General features: G+C 40.8%; 2 protein-coding genes across 5 annotated transcripts in view; one reads left to right on the top strand and one right to left on the bottom strand.

The window, feature by feature from the left end:
- Nucleotides 1-11,047, top strand: part of BOK (BCL2 family apoptosis regulator BOK) — a 45,166-nt gene extending 34,119 nt beyond the window's left edge. For both annotated transcript variants that reach the window (XM_042456494.1, XM_042456493.1), the window contains 2 exons: nt 8,233-8,396; nt 10,041-11,047. In XM_042456494.1, the coding sequence (XP_042312428.1) occupies nt 8,233-8,396; nt 10,041-10,166 (290 nt within the window). In that variant the 3' untranslated portion in view covers nt 10,167-11,047. The remainder of the gene's footprint in view (nt 1-8,232; nt 8,397-10,040) is intronic.
- A 5,932-nt stretch (nt 11,048-16,979) lies between these two features.
- The window catches only part of THAP4 (THAP domain containing 4), a 29,766-nt gene continuing 24,569 nt past the window's right edge, over nt 16,980-22,176 (bottom strand). For all 3 annotated transcript variants that reach the window (XM_042456491.1, XM_042456490.1, XM_042456492.1), the window contains one exon: nt 16,980-17,321. In XM_042456491.1, coding sequence (XP_042312425.1) covers nt 17,314-17,321 — 8 coding nt within the window. In that variant the 3' untranslated portion in view covers nt 16,980-17,313. The remainder of the gene's footprint in view (nt 17,322-22,176) is intronic.

The raw sequence follows: 22,176 nt of genomic DNA, 5'->3' as shown, positions 1-22,176 counted from the left end.
GCCTCCTGTTGCATGCTGGGATTGGCAGTTTTAAGGAGCTGAACTTCTCTGCCTGAGAATTCTAAATACCCCTCCTTAAAACTGCCAATCCCAGCATGCAACAGGAGGCAGCTAGAGGAGTCACACTGGAATAGTACAGTGGTACCCCGGGTTACGAAATTAATTCGTTCCGCGGTTAATTTCGTAACCCGAAATACCTTCGTAAGCCGAATTCCCATAGGCGCTAATGGAAAAATAGCTCTCTGCTGCCCTCCGGTGGCGGAAAATAGCGCCGCGGTTTTTTCGTAACCCGAAGAAACCTTCGTAAGCCGAAGCAATAAATCCCTATGGGATTTTTTCGTATCCCGAAAAATTCGTAACCCGGCGCATTCGTATCCCGGGGTACCACTGTACCTCTTTAAGAGCTCGTCTGATAAACACCTATGATTCTCCTTTTCTGAGGGTCAGCAGATCAAGAGGTGCCACTTTGTCAGAGTTTGGAGCAGTTACTTCATGGGTTTCCACTTCAGAATATTCTAGCTAGTTTATGGATTCTGTATTTTATAGTTCTCAAAGTATATTGTGGGACTATAATAGTACAGTGTTTGCTAGTAGGGCCTGCAGGAGCAAGGGATAATGCTCTAGTATCTGATTTAATGGGTATGTTGATTTGCCGTTAGTGTGTACTTTCCCCATAAGGAGCTAGAGATGTATTAAATCTTAAAAGAAAGCCCTCTGATTTCTTAAGCAAAATTCTAAGTTACAAGGTAGAGAAAATGAAACTTCTACCACCCTCTTGGATTCTGAGTTTTTCAGTCCACTAATTAAAGAAATGGAAGTTCAGTATATGATTTTAAAAAAACAAAGAAACTAATCATCTTCAGCACATATTTATTTTATTAGAGAAAGATTAATTTTGCTTTTTCACCTGCTTTTTGCCACTCAGAGTTTGACTGTATATGGAAGAGGTGTGTGTAAAATGTGCCTGGCCTGGGCAGGTAATTCTTTTGAGTGGCTGAATGGAGAAGCTATGTTTCTTCTCAACAATGATGGAGATATACCTCCTTCTGGAATTAATTTCAATTGAACACACTGGAGCTAATATCAGAGTACAGTTGGTTAAGATTGCAATGATAATGGCATTGAGAGTGCCTTCAGGAAATAAAAAAAATCAGAAATTATTGACAAAGAAGCAAAACATCTGATATTTCCTAAACAAAAATGCTCAGCCTATGATTACAGCTGCTCCTATGTCCTTGCAGGTGTCTCTTCCATTTCCTGACCCGCAACAGGCAGCTTGGATTTTCTAGAACTGGTGTCTGCATTTCTGTGGGTTAGGACTGATCTGCAGTCCCATTTTCTATTAGACATAAGCCTGCTTTTGAAGGACTCACAACCACATGGCATAATGTGTGCTACTGGAAAAAACAAGATGGGAGAAAAGATGTACGAATGGTTCAATTGTTTTTGCACATGGCTTCCAAAATAGACAAGTGTGCTTAGGTTTTGAATAAACACATATGCCTCTGCATCTTAAAATGTAGAAACATGTCAAGGTGCACCTGTCTTTTAACAATATTTTGATTACCATTCCCAGGACTTTTTTTAGTTGTTGAACATAAAATACTTACACTTCTCCTGCAGGTGATGCAGCTGCAGTAGGAGAGGAAGGAACATTTGTCTTTTAAGCATCTGGCATGAAAAACGAAGTGTGGGATTGGCATCACTTCTCTTTATATGGGGCTATTGACATGTCCTGTACATGCAGATTCCTGGAATTTGTAGTGCAAAGTAGGTTGGGATGGGTAACATTTGAAGTGGTGAGTAGAGCTTGGGAAATTTACTTTTGGACTGTAATTCCCAGAATCTATTAGCCAGCATGGCTATTATCCAGGCTGAGGGATGTGTGAGTCATAGTTTTAAAAAGATAGGTTTCTGAGCTTTGGTGGAGTATGAGGCATGGATCTTATACATAGCTAACCCTTTAAAAATGGTCAGAGCAAACACTGCATGCTTTCTATTGTGCATAAGTGTGGGATTAGAAATACAAAGAGTGCAATTCAGTGATTTTCATTTACTGCATGTATGTAGCTCTTTACATTTTTCTTGATCCTGAATCCTTACTACGGAAGCACTGCACAAAAATGGAGCAGAATACTATGTATAATGGTGTGATATCCTATAATATGGATTGTTTGGGGATTGTGTGCAATGGCTGATTGCTTATCTTTGGGAATATAAAGCCCTTTGTTCCTGAGCATAACCTGGAAGTATCATATATTCAAGCATTAAACATAAATCATGTGTTTAATACATTAATTATGTATTTAATAATCAGATGGTGCTCTGGAGCAGAAAGAATGCTGTTGTATCTCAATGCCAACAGTGAGTCTCAGAAGCAAGCATGAGATACAGATATCTTAAACCTTAAGGGTAGGTGTATACTAAGTTCAGTATACTAAGCCATTAGCAACAGAACAAGACACATGCAAATCACTCCTGCCTTCCCAGGTCACACAGTATATATATACCCAACTCCTTTCCAGGCAAGCATTCTCTGAAGATGCCAGCCACAGATGCTGGTGAAACGTCAGGAAGAAACTCTTCTAGAACATGGCCACGTAGCCCAAAAAAACCCACAGAAAAACTAAGTTCAGTTCATTAGTTAGACTGGTCATGCCCTTCTGTGTGTAACAAGGAACCAGGAATAAATTCCATCATATTAATTAGTAAGGTTGAATCTACCTCCTACTAATCGACTAACTGGTTTAGGGTCAGAAATGTTCCAGCTTCTCTTCCCATCTGCTTGGAAATTTTCAGAGAAGAAATATGCAAGAGTCATTGTAAACTAACACTGTGACTCAGGTTTATTTTCCATCCTCTAGTACCAAATTTACCATGTCGTAGAAATGATTAGTACTTGCCATCTCACTTATTATGAATCAAATGATCCATGTGGCATTAACACATGCCTAGCTTTAGGGTGGAAAGATGCTAAAGAGGACAAGGCTCTTTGTCCTACACTTTCCAAGTATAACATGCAGACACAGTCTACTGAAAGTCCATCTTTTATATTACTTTGTAAAGGTGCACAAGTCCTGTCCTCTTTTTTATGTAGTCACCCCAGCAAGAGAGAACGAATGCAGCTCTTCTGAGGAGATGTTATGTCTTTATTAACAAGATCCAAGGAACAGTTAGGAGGCTTAATGTTAAAACTGGCAAAATAAAAGGCAGCTGTTCCTGAGCCAGACATTCCACCCTCTGAAAAAAAATCAAGGTCAGATTCAGTGACAGAGGACAAAAAGCAGCTGCTGGGAGTGTTTTCTCAATCTGACTTGAATGCTAAAACTTCTGCACTGGGAGTGTACAGTATATGTATGTGTGTGTGTCTCTTCAAGTCGCCTGTCATTTCATAGGATTTTCTTAAGAAAAAAATACTCAGAGGTGGTTTGCCAGTTACTTCCTCTGAAATATAGCCTGCAGATTTTTTAAAAAATAAAACATGAATCCTCAGCCATGCACACAAACCCACTTCTTCCTCTAAAAACAGTATTGTCAACTTACATTACAGCCCTATGCACGTAAATCCCACTTTATTCATTGCAGCTTACTTCTAGGTACATATGGACAAGATTGTAGACTTAAACTTGCAGAGGAGCATAGTGCTAAAGTAATGGAGGATGGCTTTGGATGAGAGATATTTGTATGCCATTTTGAAGCTGGCTGCAAAACCATGCGTGGCATGTTAGATATGAAGTGCTTGTGCGTGCATTTTAGTTCTTGGCACTTTTTGTGTGTGCATGTGTGTGTTTGTGAGTGATAAAATAGATGTGACCAAGTACACAGAGGCAAACAAGGTTTCCTCCTCCTGATTTTTGTTTGCTTGTGTGTATTGTAGGGATATCAGGTGAAATAAGGGACTCCTGTCCCTGTAATGATTGTAGCAGAGGGAATTTCAGCAGATTTTGTTTGTTACCTGGTTGCATGACAAGCAACACCTGCTGGAATTTGCTCTTTGACATAAGTATTAAAGGGACAGGAGCCCTGCCCCTTATTTCACCTGGGAACATGCACACATTAAAAGTGTGAGAATTACATAATATGCATGTGTCTGCTTCATATTTAATAACCTTATAATCCTCTGGTGGGGCTAGCACCTAGCCATCTCCTGTATGTATTACCTGCATTCAGTAGCAACTACTGTTTCCCACCACTGATTAGTTTTAAATGGCAGAATTCAAAGATATAGCCATGTTAGTCTGGAAAATCGGTATGCAAAGAGATCTTGTAACACAAAAGTCTACAGATAACTCAGGTCTACAAAAGCTCATGCTACCAACTTCTTTCTTTCAGTTAGTCTCGAAGGTGCTACAAGATCTTAGCATACTAGTTCCTAAAGTTGCTGTTTCTTAGTTCCAAAGTATAGAACTAATATAGTATCACCATAAATCCTGAGAAAAATGTTCTGTACATGGCCATATTAGCCTTTAAATCTGCCTTCCCCAGCTTGTTGCCTTTTCCCCTATATAGCAAAGCCAGTGGTCAGGGAGAATGGGAATCCTAGTCTACAGAGGATGGGCAAAGGGCTACATGCCCTTCTTAACATGTATTCAGCTAGCCTGACTTTATAAGAAGAAGGGTGCTTCAGAATGCTAAGTGGACCATTTTCTGTCTCTCTTTTGTGTCTTTCAATTAATATTAAATGCATGGAATCACATGGAATTGTGATTCAAAAACCAAGGTTATGATTTGACTATGAAGTTAGGGGTGGTGGCTGTTCTCTTCCTGTGTTTGTATTGCATGTTTTGAATATTGGGCTTGCTCAAAAACTTCTAAGTAAAGTCTGTTTGAGCTGCTGGCTTTGGAATCTATAAACTTTGGGTAAGGTGTTTGTTTAGGCTGGATAGACTTAAACAAGCTGAACCACTGCTGAAAAGGAAAACTTTCACCATGCAAAAGAACAAGTGGAAAATACTGTATCTTTTAAAAAGAGCTTCCTAGTTCCCATTTGGCAATGTCTGGAGCAATATTTTTTCTCTGTGGAAGGGAAGCTACTATTGTCCAACCTTTCCATAACCCTGTCCTCTCCAGACAGGCTGAACTTCAAAAACCACAATTTATACCCGTACTGGTTGGGGTGATGGAAACTGTTAACCCTGTCCATCCCATTGACTGCCAGACTGGGAAGGACTGCATCCTTTAAATGTATGTAATTATTGGGTAAGCGCCAACATGGTGCAGTGGTTTGACCATAGGACTTGGACTCTGGAGTGCAGGGTTTGATTCTCCGCTTGGCCATGGAAACTGACTGGGTGACTTTGGGCAAGTCACAGTCTCTCAGCCCCAGAAATCCCATGATAGGATTACCATAGCTCAGAAATGACTTGAAGGTACACAACAGTAACAGCAACAACAACAGTTAATGGGCAAGAAAGCGTTCTCAATACAGTTGATCAAATATTAAAAGCATTTTGCTTAAATAGCCTAGTGTATTGTTGTTGTTGTGTACCTTCATATCCTTTCTGATTTATGGTGACCATAAGGTGACCCTATCATGGGGTTTTTGCATTCTAGCCTAGAATACAGTGCTTTAAAAGTTGACCCTTTTCAAGAATGGTTTCTTCATGTATCCTGGGACAAGAAAGATAATATTGGGGCTTTCTATATTGCCATTTGGGACGTCCAGAGGACGTCCCATTTTAAAAAAGGGGCGTCTCTTATAGACGCCCCTGGCCCTAGTACAAGATGGCGCCGGCCCTTCTACATGGCCGGCGCCATCTTTGCGTATCGGACGCTGAGCGTCCGTACGCGTTGCGTCCCTTGTGACGTAGCGAGTGCGTCCCTGGCGCCTCGCTACGTCGCAAACGCGACGGAAAAAGAAGCTCCATTTTGGAGCTTCTTTTTCAGTCCGCAGGGGAGCCGCGCCGTATGGAGGCTCCGGCTCCCCCATGGACTAGCCGGCGGCGGCGGCAGACCGCCGCAAAGCGGCGGTCTGTACCCCGCCGAAGATTCTCTGTCTTGGGGCAAGAACAAATGAAACAGTGTCCTAAACATCCTTTGTAGCTCCTTGATGGCACAGTGGTTAAATGCCTGTACGTCAGCCACTTACTCACAAACCACAAGGTTGTTAGTTCAGTCCCAGCCAGGGGCTCAGGGTCGACTCAGCCTGACAGCCTTCTGAGGTTGCTAAAATGAGTGCCCAGCTTGTTGGGGGCAATTAGCTTACACTTTGTAAACCCCTTAGGTAGTGCTTGAGTGCACTGATAAGCGGTATAGAAAGGTACTTGCTATTGCTATATCTTCTTTTCACTGACAACATGCCCAGGAAAAACTCTGCCAAGTAAAAATACTGGATGTTTCAAGCTCTGCAGTTTGATTCTGCTATTTTCTGCTACAAAGGCAGAAAAAAATAGTATTGAAAGATGTGCATCACTGCCAGATTTGTGCACAAGCTAAGCAAAGTACAGTAAGGTCTTCTTAGGAATCTCAAGAATAATAGGCTTTTGTTTAGGGTAACACTGTGTCTTAAACTTGACATAGCATGCAGAGTTTCAAAGAGTTTTCATTTGGGCCCTGGGTGGCTGGGTTGTGCTTGTATTATCTTGGTTCCATCTCCCCCCATCCCTTCTTGTAATATGGCTCATTAGAGGTTTGTTTTGTGGTCTGGATGGAATCCTGTGCATTTTGATAATCAAGAGTGGGTAGATTTATTTATCTAACTAAAGGATGTGTGGTTTGTGAGTTCAGAGACTGACCAGACGTATTGCACCATATGTCTTCTTGGAAGTTTTCCAGCTGGTAGGAGGCCTGATGCAGGGGGCCTGTGGCTGGTTGGCTGATCCTGGTTGCTTCTCTCTTTGGTGCCCAGTAGGTATTTACATACCTCTGGTCCACAGCTGGTTTCCATCTGGCCGCTCAAACAAAAACACACCCATCTAAGAGATGCCCCCCCCCCAAATTGTGTATCAGCTTTGAAATAGAGATCTGTTTTTAACTTCAGGTCCATTGAATAAAATGTAGAGACAGATCTCCCACCGCACCCTGCTGGTTTTTCTCATTGTCTTGGCGCTGACTTTGTTGTTTTTAAAATGTCACGTATATATAAGAATAAAGAGTTGATGGTGTTCTTGAGTATCTTCGTAAAAAGAACAGCTTGTTTTTGCCGGATTGTAATTAGAAATAGTGGTGTTTTCATTTGAGATGGATGAACTAAGGGAATGTGAATTAAAAAGCAATCTATCTGCTTATTTGTGAATTCCCATGTCCTGGATCCATTTCACGCTACACAATTATGGCATTTGGATAGCACTTTAACTCCTATGGCTGCATCCTGTGGAATCCTGGGATTTGTAGGCTGGTGAAGCAAAAGAGCTCTGTGACAGAAGAGTCTAAATTCCTCATAGAACTGGACAGAATGAACTTCAATACTTTCGTGTGTGATGTGGTATGAGATGGTGAGGGCCAAATTTAATGTACCATAATACCATTCATGGAATGAACAATTGCATCAATGGCTTTTCGAAAGTAAATTGCAGGACCAGGCATTTCTACTTGGTGTTGGCAGTAATGATCCAAAATTGGAGCTGCTGCATAAGAAGGATTTTGCCCTAGGTCTTTTGTTGCAGCCCTAAACTGGATTTGGAGCTGTGGATGTCTGTTATTTACATTGTGGTGGAAAAATTTATATTAGTTGATTTTTCAACCAATGCACATAGTATGTGTGAGGAAGCTTTTGGATTGGACCACAGAGGCCCCCTTGGCCCTATGCCAGGGTCCTAGCTGAGAGTGAGGTATGCTTCTGTGTTCCATTTTAAAAACCATTCTCACAATTGTTAATTGTTTACATGGTATCTTGTCTACTTTCGTCTTTACGAGCGTCCCCTTTAAGGCTGGTTGACAATTGCTAATCAGTCTTCTATGCCAGTCACCATTTGGGCACCAACTGCAGGTTAGGAAATTGTGTATCAGAAAGTAACATTTGTATCATTTGTAGATTTGGGCCAGGCTGCTTGTATAAAAACAACACATTTGAGCATAGATGGGTACTACATTTGCCCAATGATTATCTGCCTTTGTTTGGGATGAGATGGGGAAAGAGATAATGCCATTACTCGTGAAAGTTAGAATTATAAGGGCAAAAATACATGTCCTGAAAGATTACCAAATGATACAGGATACAGTTTCATATATCAAGACTTTCTCCTATCAGTTTAATACAAAACATGTGCTGAAACCTTATTTCTGTTCCTGCAGGCATAACATGGGGTAAGATTGTGTCTCTCTATGCTGTGGCAGCTGGCCTTGCTGTGGACTGTGTGAGACATGCTCAGCCAGCTATGGTCCATACCATTGTGGATTGCTTGGGAGAGTTTGTACGCAAGACCTTGGTAACCTGGATGAAGAGGAGAGGAGGCTGGGTAAGCAGTACCACTATCTATCAGATGTGGAGAATACGTGGCCCGCATTGAAGTTGCTAGGCCAACATTTCTTTGATATCTGTTAGCTGTGCCAGGTAGGGATGGTGGGAGTTGCAGTCAAAAAAGAGTTGGAAGCCAGACATTTTCCATCCTTCACAAGTTATAGCCTCTGAACAGTGTGGAAGTACACATTATGGACATATTTTGACCTAAATAAAAACACAATTATCTTATGAACTATGAGCAGTCATAATACAAGTAAACTCTGAGCAAAGTTCTCTGTTATGGACCTTTGCCAATCAACTCTTCTTCTATTCCCCACCCCACAATGATCCTGATTATTGGCTCTGTATGTCTATCTAACAGCTTTGCATGTGACCTATGGCAACCCTGAGACTATATTTGCCATCAGGTTTCCAGACAATCTCATTCACCTAGTTTGCTCTTGACCTTCTACCACTCTTTCTGTGAGTGTAGTCCTCCTGGCTTAAAGGTTTGCTCAGAGCTTCTGCTGAATATGCAATGATTGGGAAGCCACTTGGCTTTGAGGTCTCTGTGAGAGTACTGGGGGCATAACTGTTTAGGCTAGCAGCACAGACCTAGGCTACTGAGGAGTAGACAGAAATATCTTGTAGGAAGATACTACTCTCAGGCTACTTCCCTGATATAGTTTTAGTACATTTTGTAGCAGGAGGTGAAAACCTGTGGCATTCCAGATGTTTGGTATTGAGTTGGACCATCTCTGACCATTGATGCTGCAGCCTGGGACTTAGAGTCTAATATCTGAAGGAGCATGGACATTCTGTCTATTATGAATACGGAGATGCAGTCCTCTAAATCAGGAGCAGGCACTTATGAAGATCCAGGCTTTTTTTGTTTTGCCTATAACTTCCATCAGTCCCAGGCAGCAACACCAGTGGTCACGGATGATGCAACTCAGTGCCAACATCTGGAGGGTACAGGGTGTTTCAGAATGGTGTTGATAGTTTTCTCTCTCTCCCTCTCCCTCTCATATGGACCTTTCAATGGATGTAAAATGCAGGGAATTGTGATTCAAAAATCATGCAGATGATTTTTTGTTGAAGTATATTTATTAAATTTTGAAAATAAAAAATAAAATAAAAATAATTTTGACTATAGCTTCCATTGGTCCTAGTCAGTGGTAAAGGATAATGGGACTTGCAGTCCCAAAAACATATGGAGGATTGCAGTAGGCTGCCTTTGCTGTTGTTGCAAAAGAACTTACCTGATAAAGCTTGTGCCAATATTGACGTGCCCCTGAATGTTGCAGGATATGCCTTTCATCCCAAAAGTATGATACGTTACCATTCTGTGGTTTTGTGGGTCCTCTTTGCTAGGAATGCTCAGTCTAGTTAAGAACATTCAGGCAGCAATTTGGGCTTCCTTCTATCGGCCTTAGATAATTATGATTGTCAGACAGGCAGAATGTGGATCTCATTCAAAAGTGGTGATTATATGGGGAATGCTAAGAAAGTATTCAGGTCTCTTAGAAATCTTTCCCAAGTTGGCTGCCAGGAATCCCTGATGAGCCCTATTAGATCTCAGATGTTGGTACTGAATATTACAAGGAAGATACATTGGCAAGAATAGTACATTTCTAATTGTGTCTTTTTTCCTCTGCAGACTGACATTACAAAATGTGTGGTGAATACTGATCCCAACCTCCGTTCCCATTGGCTAGTGGCTGCCATTTGCAGCTTTGGCCATTTCCTGAAGGCCATCTTCTTTGTGTTGTTACCAGAAAGATGAAATCCAGTTGCCCATGGAAGCCCCCTCTTCTTCTTCTTCTTCTTATAGGCATAGCTGGCAAACAGAAGGGGAAGAAATTAAATGAGGACGAAAGCTGGGCCAACTTTAATTCTTCTGGCTTCCCCAGCTGCCAAACTGCAAAGACTGTCTTCATCCATGATGGAGAAAACAGCTCACTTCTTGCAGCAATCACCCTTTGCACATTCAGAGTGGCTTAGGATTATGTTCACTGGTTTGGGAGAATGATGGGTTTGTAGCTGTTATTTATTTGTTTCCTTTTGTTCAAACCGTGTTCCATTTTTATGCAGGAAAAAAGGTAAGAATCATAGTTGGTGCTCTGACAAGAAGAAAACTGTGTCCTTCATTTGTAATGTATCAACTGCTTCTTTGTTTTTCTGTTGCTCAGGTTCCTCCAGCCTTTCTTGAGTCAGGTTAAAGTTGTAAAATGGAGGGTTTCTACAAAAGCATGACATTTTAAATGGTTCTGTTGAGTTATAGAACCATCCCAGTTGTGCGACCCTAAAGGGGAGCCAAACAAAGATTGAGTACTTGAACAACAGATCTGCCTACTAGATTTTATCCTTTATGTACATGGGGCTTCAAGGAAGGAAAACCAGAAGTCAATTTAAAAAATCCTCTGCTTCTTGCCTAGTGGAACAAAAGAATACAAGCTGCAGCAACTCTTAAAAGTATACTAACAAAAGAAATGTAACTGGAGCATGAGAAAGTAAATGTGGGTTGTAGGAGATCCCATCAGCAAAATGTATGAGGAGAACAAAAAGACATTATCTGTGAATTATACCCACTGCAGTGCATTTACCATGTGCAATGTGTGACTTTTATTTCTGTTGTGGTAAATAATAAATGCTGATTGAATATTTTGTGGTGTGAACCTGAGACTGTTTCTAAAGGTTAGTAATCCTCAAAACAGCCTAAAAATGGTAGAGGCTGCTCAGTGATTGTAAAATACTGACTGAGAAAGAGGTTAAACAGAAAATGGGGGTGATAGAGTGCAACAATTATCCTTCAGGTTAATAACCCTGTAGATAAAGGCAGAGACGTTCTATCGTTTTAGGTTAGAGATGTAAATAATCCAGCCCTCCAGAGTCCACTGGACTGCAATTTTTAACTTTTCTGACCATTGATTAGGCTGACTAAGAATATTGGGACTTGAAGTCCAACATTATTTGGAGGCTGTATGATTCCCATTCCAACTTTACCTGAAATAAGCCATGGGAAGAGTAACTGAAGACCTGAAAATTGTGTTACATCCACTTTGGAATCTGAGTGAGGAAGTGGTTGGTTTACAATTCAGAGTGAACTGCAGAAAGGAGAACTAAATCAACAGAGCCTTCACTCTTTAGAGCTCATAGACTGTTTCATGTGCCATGTGCTTCCAGAAGTGGGGAAAGCAGAAGTAGAAGTGATATGAGTCAGCTGCAATGGACAGTATAAGACTGTTTCTTTGAAAGCCACAGCCTTCTGCAGACATGAGTACCGTGGATACAGTGTTCGAGTCAAGGGTCAACTTTTGCAGAAAGTGCAGAAATGAAGCACTTACTTTGCAAAGAAGCACATTTTTGTCACTCTCCATTCCTTCAGCACCTGAAAAGGGGCAAATATATACATCCATATAATTCTTACATACCACTAGTCCTCTTAAATTGCATGTTATTTCATTAATTCCCAGAGACAAAGTGTAAATGATAGTGAGCTTCATGTAATCTCTAATCCTCAAAGTGTGTATGCTACTCCTTGAAGGTTGCAATTTGAATGGAACATTCAAGGGTGGGGCATCTTACAAAAATGTTCACTTGCTGCAGTTGTTCTGGTGGGAAATTGCCCCCTTTTACTTATTTTCCTTTCTAGGGAACGGAGAAACATTTCATGACGTATACGGTTCGGATGTGTGTACAGAGGAGATCTGGGGGTTAGGGGAAGCAAACCTCTGCATTTTCAGGCAGTTCATGGTGGCCTTTGGGCAAAAATATCACTTGAAAATCTTCCCACCATTATTTTTTGGGGGTAGTCTGGAGGAGTCGCAAGGGTTGCATGCAGCCATAGGATGCAATTTGCCCACCCCTACACTAGGAGCTAACCATCTAGAAGTACCCACAATTTCTTTTGATAGCATACTTATTGGACCAACTTCTTTAAGGACGCTTGGTTTTGTTTAAATGTAAAGTTCAAACATCATGGGGTACAAATGATCTTCCAGGTTGTTTTTCATTTCCTAAAAATAGCCATGGGACACACCTGGAATTTGATGGGTGGGGGTACGATATGTGTTAAATCAAAGAACTCCTGGTTGGTTTTAGCAGCATTGGAGGGAAAAAATGCAGGCTAAATTCAAATACTTTTACATTTTCTCTTGCATTGGTTTTGTAAGGTGTGGTGGGATCAGTGGTGTCACTAGAGTTGGGTTCACCTGGTGCGGTCACCCCCACACACACCATTGACCTCCTCCCATATCACACCATACAAAATCCTTGGTAATGTTTTTGTACTAATGTTACTCATTAATTATGATTCCTATAGATCACTAAATGTAATGGCAACAATTGTGACAACATAAACAACTAGAAAAATTAAAAATTTACCTTTAAATTACAATATCTTACACACAGCCTGAATATATTTACATGCACATTGTTTGGTGTTGTTAAAGTGAAAATTTGGTAAAATGTGATGTTTTTAAGGAAAATTTTAAAATAATTTTTAAAATTCATTTTTTTATTTTTAAAAAATCTGGGACTTCTCCTTTCCTTTCTCATTGAACCTCGCCCCACTCACATCATCCCTTCAGCATTTTAAAGGGATGCAGGTGAATGCAGCAACCCATTCCTGCCAGAAAGCAGATGTTTGGGAAGCAGTGGAGTCATCCCCCCTGGTGTGGCCCACACTTCTCGCACCTGCTTGTGACATTCCCGGGTGGGACATTGTTGCACCAAGAAAATCAGGAGCAGGATGGGTTAAGATCTCCCATACTAAAATGGGGTCAATCCTACTGTTGCTTTTGAGGGGGGGGGGGGAATCTAGTCATGGATCTCCTATATTCTATTGTCACTTGGCCACAACAGGTTAAAATGTTCAGCATGATTTATCACCCTAACATCCTCTCTCCATATTTTGCCTGCTAAACCCTACCATACTGATTTTCAAGTAATCTTAATGAAATATACTAACATTTCCTGTTCTGTTAAATAAATGACAGTAATGATTTGTCATTGTTAAGTTTCCTGTTTAGCAGTGAACTGAGCTGTATAGGGGATGGGAGTGAAGTACAGAGGACTGAGGTCAAGATCCAGCAGAAAATTAACTTTCCCAAATTTTCCATTAAATATGGCAAGACATTTCTAACCAAGTACATGTGGATCCTCTATTTTACTGGTAACCATCTTTTATAGTTGTATAGGCTGCATGTGACATTGGCAGGGGACAGGCACATGAGGTTCCCACCACTGCTCTGTCATGCTAAATAATACAAAATACTGGAATCATGTAAATATTTTGGGAATGTATGTGAAGCCTCTAGAGTAGCTTGGTCCCACCTGGTTCTTGCTAGATGTTTTAACTACAACTCTCCAAACAGGCCATGTTGATTGGAGATGTTGCATTTGTAGTCCCAACATGTGTGTAAGGTTGGGGATATTTTCCCTTGGCTAGGACAAAACCTTGTCTTCCTACCCCACGTCATGTGGCATACATGGGTTCTGTGTTTGTCGGGAGACTACAGGCAATGGGATGATTCTGTGCACTTCCTAGATACCACTGTATTCCAATCCTCTCACCTGTCACTTGACAGAGGGCCGAACTGGCACACGAGACACACCACAGACCTGACATTTCTTGCAATGGTCTTGTACAGCAAGCACTCATGTTCAAAGGAACTCCCTTATTCATGGAAGCTGCGCCAAAGATCAGGATCATAATACTGCAAGCTTACTCATATATAATAGTACAGAAACACTTGTATGTTCACCATATGTTTCTGCTCTTAATTGCATCAGCATTGTTAATCAAGCATAAAGCGCTTTGAAGGCCTGATTATTCCTACTGATGAGAACAGAAGATTAGATGAATTAACCAACACCAAAGGGTTTTTTTTCCTGTTGTCTGTGCCCCAGTTCTGGAGCAGAATCCTTAAAATTTTTTGTTTGGTTTAAGAACAACATTGAGCTGGAAGGGTGGTTAGGTCATGTGAGAAAACCAACATGTGGACATCTAAGTTGACCTACACTACAGCTGGACATACTGAACCATCATGTAACCATGACTGACTTAAAACACACTCTATTGTGTACTCTCTCTGTCTCTGCCTGCCTACTTTTGGAGGTTCTGTAGTACCTATAAGGCAATGACATAGACACCATGGAAAGCAACTGAACCAATATCCTGTCATTTCAGTTCAGTGTATGACACTGGAGATCAGGTTAGTCTCACTCTTGGGTATTACAGGAAGGTTATATGTTAAGGACAAAGGGCATGTGGTTGACCAGAATTTATCTGCTCATCTACTATGCTATTTAAAAAGTATGGTGCAGCTTACACAGCTGAACACTTTCAGCTGGTGAGATAATAAAATTCAAAGCAATAGAATAAGCAAATTAAGTTTACTGACAAGAGTTTTATAACATGCTATAATTTATGGAGACTAATTACTGACTCTGTTGATTGCAAGATCAGCAGGTTGGCAGTTCAAGGCCCAGGTGACACATGATGGGGCAAACTCCCATCACTAGTCCCAGCTTCTGCCAACCTAGCAGTTTGAAAGCATGCAAATGCAAGTAAATAGGTACCACTTTGGTGGGAAGGTAAACAGAGTTCTGTGCAATCATGCTGGCCACATGATCACAGAGTAGTCTCTGACAATGCTGGCTCTTTGGCTTTGTAGCAGAGATGAGCACCCCCCCCCCTATGGTTGGACACGACTTGACAATCTTGTCAACGGGGAATACCTTTACCTTTAACTGATTTAAGAAAGGGATGTGGTGGCTTAGTGGTTAAGATGCCAATTCTGATATTGCAAGGTCGGAAAGTTGGCAGTTCAAGGTCCAAGTGCTGCATGATGGGGTGAGCTCCCATTACTTGTTCCAGCTTCTGCCAATCTAGCAGTTTGAAATCATGTAAAAGTGCAAGTAGATAAATAGGCACCACTTTAGTGAGAAGGTAACAGCGTTCTGTGCATTCATGCTGGCCACACAACCACCAGTTGTTTTCGGACAATGCTGACTCTTTGGCTTAGTAACGGAGCTAAGCACCTCCTCCTACAGTTGGTTACAACTAGATATTCATGTCAAGGGGAAACCTTTACCTTTGATTTAAGCATGATCTGCAAAGAATCTTAACTTGCTCAGTTTCAAGCATTTTGGTGTACAGTGTTAAAGAACTTGTACTGAAACTTTGGTGAGTAGTAAGCCTAGAGAAACAAGAACTTAAGGGCAATTATAGAGAACAATGGTGAGGAAGAGGGGCATTATCAGAAAAATCTAATTTTGACATTGCTTCATTGTGGTATTGTATATTATGTTACATTACATGCTTCTTTCATAGATACAGTGTTGATTTTATTACAGATGGCAATTAAATGCCTTTGGCTTTTTTAATGCAAAGAGTGGTTATCAATGGCGGGTTACAAACCGCCATAAAGTACGCACTCCGCGCGTACTAGGGTTAGGAAGGGCCGTATTAGGGTTAGGAAGGTTCTTACCTTCCTGACAGCCCTTTCTCCCAGTACGCGCAGAGCGCGTACTTTTTTGCGGTGCCCATCCACATGGGCGCCGCCATGTTGACGTATTGGACACTGTGCGTCCAGACGTGTCGCGGCGGAAGTGACGTCGCGAGGACGCACTCCACCCCTCACGGCGCCACTTCCGCGTTCCAAAAAGGAGCGGCATTTCGCCGCTCCTTTTTTGCTGCGCGGGGAAGCCTCGCGGTCTGGCAGCTGGGGCTTCCCTACTCAGCGAATGGCGGCGGCGGGAAAACGGCCCCTTGAGCGCCGTTTGTAACCCGCCAATGTAAAAACCAAATAACATGTAGTGCAAGTATATCTACTGTTCCAAGTCCCTGATGCCATTTCTTCAATTATCTTCTTCATTTGTGAGATTATTTTTGATAATGTGACATGTAGACGATATCCCACCCTATTGGTACCATCATTACATACCTTTGGATTAAGTATATCTTTTTTCCCAAAAAAAGATGGATGAAAAAGCTCTTGAGGTCCTGATCATCAGAACTTTGCTGATACTGCTATGAACAACATCATGACCCAAGAGATTAGCAAAAACAGGAAAGGTACTGTCTTTTGGGGCACAACCCATTGCACATTTTTGGCTCTTGTATCACCATGCCAGCTTGATACATTCATCTAGATCTAGTTTGCATGTCATCAAAGCAGGGCTGGGCAAGTACATGAGCGTAGTGGTGCAAATTTTTGCTCCCTTGCATCCTTGCTATGGGATGAACCAGGGTGTCTGGGCACAATGGAAGTATGTGTATGGGGGAGGGGGGGGTCTGGTGGTTAGTGTGGGCAAAGTGCTGGTTGTGGGCAGTTTGGAGATGAACACCAGGGGAGGGCTCGGGGGCTACATGTAGCCTGAATCCCACACTTTCCACTACTCTAGATTAGAGGAATTCAGGACCACTTCATCCACATAAACCCAACATGTCTGTAAACTATTAAAATTGCCAAAACAAAACTCAGGGACTGAAAGCTCCTTATCATGTCTGCACTTCATAATGAATAAACATTGGAAGCTTCTTTAATGTAGTTATTCCTAACAAAACATCAAATCATTTAAAGCCACACCCTTAAAAATAAAGGCCTTTTTTATTGGCTTTAAGTTTGCTTTAGCATTATAGAAACTTCAGAAGAGACTCCTTCAGCCACTGTAGTTTCTGCTGTCAAGTATGATCTGGGTCATGAAGATGTGAATTCACTGTGTTTTTTTCTTCCAAGCTGCTTCTGTCCTCCCTACATGGTGTTTCTTTCTTGGCCTCAATGCCTCGGTGGAGACACAACTTCCCTTTGTTTTAAGGAGTCACTTTCTTGTAGGTGATGTGAAGATGCTGCATCATGGGCTGGGTAGTGGTTGCCATGGAGACCGTCTGTTCTAGCTTCCCATCAGAATTGAGCCTAAATTTCCTAGTAATCTAAAACATAGAAAACACAGGCTTATTATCTGATCCTGTTTATAAGTCAAGAAGAAAACAGCAAAGTAAACCACGATGAAAAGTTTTTTGTGGGTTTTTCGGGCTATGTGGCCTTGTTCTGGAAGAATTTATTCCTGATGTTTTGCCTGCACCTGTGGCTGGCCTGAAAAACCCATAAAAACTATGGAATCTGGCCATGAAAGCCTTTGACTTCACATGACAAAAAGACCTGAACAAATGTAACTATTTCCTCAGTAATGGGAAATAAGTTTCCTCACTCTTGTAAAATTCTACAAAGTATTTGTTGTTGTGGTGGTGTGCCTTCAAGTCGTTTCTGACTTACAGCACCTCTAAGGCAAACCTATCATGGGGTTTTCTTGGCAAGACTGAACCATCCCCGTTTTTTTTCCAGAGGAGATTTACTGTTGCCTTCCCGAGGCTCAGAGTGTGTGACTTGCCCATGGTCACCCAGTGGGTTTCATGGCCAAGTTGGGGATTGACCCCTGTCCTCCAGAGTCATAGTCAAACACTCAAACCACTATACTCCTCTTTTTCTCCAAAACACAGGATGGTATTATGTCAGGACAGAAAATATATGCCATAAAATCAGCAGAAAGGAAAGTCTTGAAAAAGGAAGCAAGTCTTTTCAGAAGACTTGTTTCCATATTGGACACCAGTAGCAATATAGCAATAGCACTTACATTTCTATACCGCTTTATAGTGCTAAGCACTCTTTAAGTGGTTTAAAATGTGTAAGCCAATTGCACACAACAAACTGGGTACTCATTTTATTGACCTACAAAAGGATAGAAGGCTATATCAACCTGGAGCCCCGTGGGTTCGAAATCACAACATCATGGCTGCAATACAAGCATTTAACCACTGCACCACCAGGGCTCAGGGTATAGCCATCCTTCTCTGTGAAGTGTCCACCTACAGTACAAGAACATGAAGCAGAACTTGTAAAACAGGGACAGTGCAGCTTATGGGCCCTTATCCCCTTTTTCTGTGCTGTACACAATAAGGAGCAATAACAAAACGCCACAGCAGTTCAGAAATTCATTCTCTTTGCAGCAAACTGCTGAATCGTCTTGCCAGTAAAGCCAAAGTTGCTTTTCTAGAATCAAAGATCTTTCCTCCTAAAGTTACTAGAATGAAATCAGCTCCCCAACCCATGCTTAGTGACTGTGGGATTCTGGTAGTTACACTCCAAACAGACACAACTTTTTCAAGCCCTGTTCTGAAGGCACAAGTGTGCATCTTTAAAAAATAGAGATGGTTCAACATTTCAACAAAACTGGAAACGGAAAATCCCCCACTAATGCCAAGCAGTAAAAGAAAACAAATAACATGGGCCCTTGATATCTGCTGGGGTTTGGTTCCAGTGGACCCACCCACCCTGTGGATATCAAAAACCATGTTAAAGTCCCATTAAATGTAATGGCATAGTAAAATGGTGTCCCTTATATAAAATAGCAAAACCAAGTCTTGCTTTTTGGAATTTATATATGTTTTGAATATTTTCAAGCATAAATGCTTGTATCCATAGATAAAGAATCTGTGGATACAGAGGACTGACTGTACAATGTAAAATAATTGTGACCACCTTACTCAATACTATGCCTCACCTGAAAACTGTTTTTATCAAACCAGATGAAAACCAAGTAAGAAAATCCAAAGCCAAATATAACAGAAGTAAAATATTCCTGAGAATGGAATTAAACTTTTCTCAAAAAAGAGAATGAGAATACTATGATGCAGTAGCAGATCAAACAATTTAAGACCGGACATCACAGCAATACAGTCAGAGCACAATTTGGCAATGCCCTGCATCAAGGTCCAGCCATTTATTTCAGTAAAAGATTTATGCACATAATTCAAGGTTTGTGTATGTTAGTTAGTGCTCTTTGCTCTTCTGCCATTTTTCTAAATGAAAATGAGGAAACATCCTTGACTACAGGAACTCTGCCCAAGAAACATGACCAAAGGTTGTTTCATTGAGCAAAAATAATGATTTAGTATGGAGCAATCAAAACAGAAAAAGTCAAATTAGTTCAACCTAAAGGCACAAATGTACTGAAGTGTATCTTGTGAGGAAACATACACATAAATGCATTTCTAATGCATATAGCAAAATGTTTTCGGAGTAAAATACTTTGCCTTTTAAAAATAAACTGCTGAATATTATCATTTTTTTTACATGTCCAGAAATAGTTCAGTGGAGATGAAAATGGTTGGCGATAGAAAGGAAAAGCATATATTGTTTCACTGGGATATCTCTCCTCCTGCAGCACAATGAAGACAAGAGCTGCTGGGATTTAGCTTCTTTCTCCCACCCAGCACAAATTGTAGAGTAACCCTTTGGTTACAAGCTGTCCTCAGGGGACAAGGCCTCAGTCAGCAGCTAAAGAAGGGATGCTAGGAGTTCAACCCGCTCTCATGCAGCAAGAATGGATTTATTTTTTTAAAAAATGTAACATATTTAAGTATCTCTGTAAGCCACTCAAAGCCTTTGGGATAGAACAGGATATAAACCAAATAAACAAACTTTGGTCACTATGGAGCTTATTTATTTCAGTGTCAGGAATGGATTACATTTTGACTGTTCAAGATTTATCGGGATTTTCTTATTTTGTACATAAATCTTTAACAAACACTGATATTTACCATGTGTTTCAGATAATTTGTTTTTAAACTGAACTCCAAGACTCTGGCTCTGCTTTTGCATGTTTCAGATGATGATAAGCCCGAGCACACTCATCCTTATGTAAAGTTTATCATACATTATCTGGATTTATATTGCATTGTGTGGATTTATAAACAGGAGCCACTGTATCGGTACCTCTCTTTCAAACTCCACCCCCCCCCCCCCGGTGTGTGTGTGTGTATATGGAAAGATTCTTGGTGCTAGAATAGAAGAGTGGATCTTCAGATAAACACAAGCATAATAATTTCAAACTAGAATGGAAAGACTACTGATGAAGGTTGCTGAAATCACATTTCTTGTTATCAACCTTTACCCTGCTAAACCAGCATGTACACTGAGCAGTCCTGGTTTATATCGCTGATCAATATAAATTTCTCCTTCAGGGGCTACAGGCTGAGTCTCTCTTATCTGAAATTCTTGGGACCAGAAGTGTACTGAATTTCATAGTTTTCAGATTTTGGAATACTTGCATATACATAACACGGTATCTTAGAGATGGAATCCAAGTCTAAGCACAGAATTCATTTATGTTTCATATACATACACTTACCTGAAGGAATTTTATATATAGTATTTTAAAGTAATTTTGTGCATGAAACAAAGTTTGTGTACACTGAAACATCAGAAAGCAAAGGTGTCATGATCTCAAACACCCATGTGGACAATTCTGTAATTCTGAATAAGGGAGATTCAACCTGTACTTTTATTAAGTGCTTTTTTACAACATCAAACCTTGGCATCTTTATAGTGTGGTTGGTTGTTTTATTTTTGAAATGCTGTGTTCCAAGAACCTACCAGATCAGCAATGTAAAGAAAGACAACTAGCGTTTTCATGTTGTAATTCTTATCAGTGGTAAACTACAGCCAGCCTGTTTATGCAACAAACTGCAAAAATACACAAACTATCAGCATTAAGTATTTGGCGTAAGTATTAAGAACCAACGTGATGTAGATGTTTGGGTACTGAACTAGATCTCTGGAGAACAGGGCTCAAATCTCAAATCCATGCATGGCTGTGGATACCCACTGGGTGACTCTGGGCTAGTCACACGCTCTCAGCCTCAGAGGAAGGCAACGACAAACCTTCTTTGACCACATCTTGCCATAAGTCAGAAACTACTTGAAGGCACACAACAACCACAAAAATTCTGGCAGTAATAAGCAACAAAAATAGAAGATGATCAAGGTGCTAGTAAATGGAAAGGTAACCATGGAAAGCTGAGACTTCCTCAGTACAACTCTGACAGAGTGTGTGAGAAGTGGAACATTTAAATTCTGCGCTACAATGAATGTCAATATTCCACTTTGCACTCTCTCTCAGATACACAACAGGTATACAGAAGAAATCCCAGTCAATATCAATATTGCCAATATCAAGTGCTGCTGCTATAAGAAAACAAGAAAGCAATGTTTAATGTTAGATAAAATTACCAGGTTGAACATTTTGCCAAAGGACCATCAACAGACTGTAAGTGAAGTGAAGAGCCCTTGATTACATGCTGTATACGTCTCCTAACAGAAATGGATACTTTCACTCTGAAAGATGCAGTTGTGACTACAACACCATCAGTTGCCAATGAGAAGTATACAGCAGATTTCTGACCTCAGAAGAAAGGCTCCTTTTTTGAACTACTAAGGGCTCATTCTCAGAACCACTGTGGCAAAAGATTTAAGTGATTGTTATTGGCATTTGTACTCCTACTTCAAAATGATTTTGCAATATTTAAAACATTTCTTTCTTGGAAGTGTATTTTAAGTATGGTATTTCCTTCTGAAGATCTTCAGTCCTATACACATGCTGGCCTCACAGAATAGGTATAAAATCTTATAATGATATCCAAGTTCAAGCCACTGGGCCTAGACTTTAAGAAGAAGGAAACAAGTGTTTTTTATTCAAGAGTTTTCACTGACTATTGCCACTTGTGTAGGAAACAGTTGCAACTCCATGTCTACACTGTCACAGTCAGTACACATACATGTGGCACAAATTCTAACTGCTATGGGTTTTTCTTGGTGCCTGGAGGGAGGATGGAGACAGAGAGACACAGACAGAAGTGCCCTTCAGCTATAAAGGACTATTTAGATTCAGAATACACACAACTCTCTTTCTAAACAGAAATTTAGACAGGCAAATCAAATTAGGTGAAA

The sequence above is a fragment of the Sceloporus undulatus genome, chromosome 3, assembly GCF_019175285.1.
Source record: "Sceloporus undulatus isolate JIND9_A2432 ecotype Alabama chromosome 3, SceUnd_v1.1, whole genome shotgun sequence".
Classification (NCBI taxonomy): domain Eukaryota; kingdom Metazoa; phylum Chordata; class Lepidosauria; order Squamata; family Phrynosomatidae; genus Sceloporus; species Sceloporus undulatus.
This window is presented reverse-complemented; position numbering and strand designations above follow the sequence as displayed.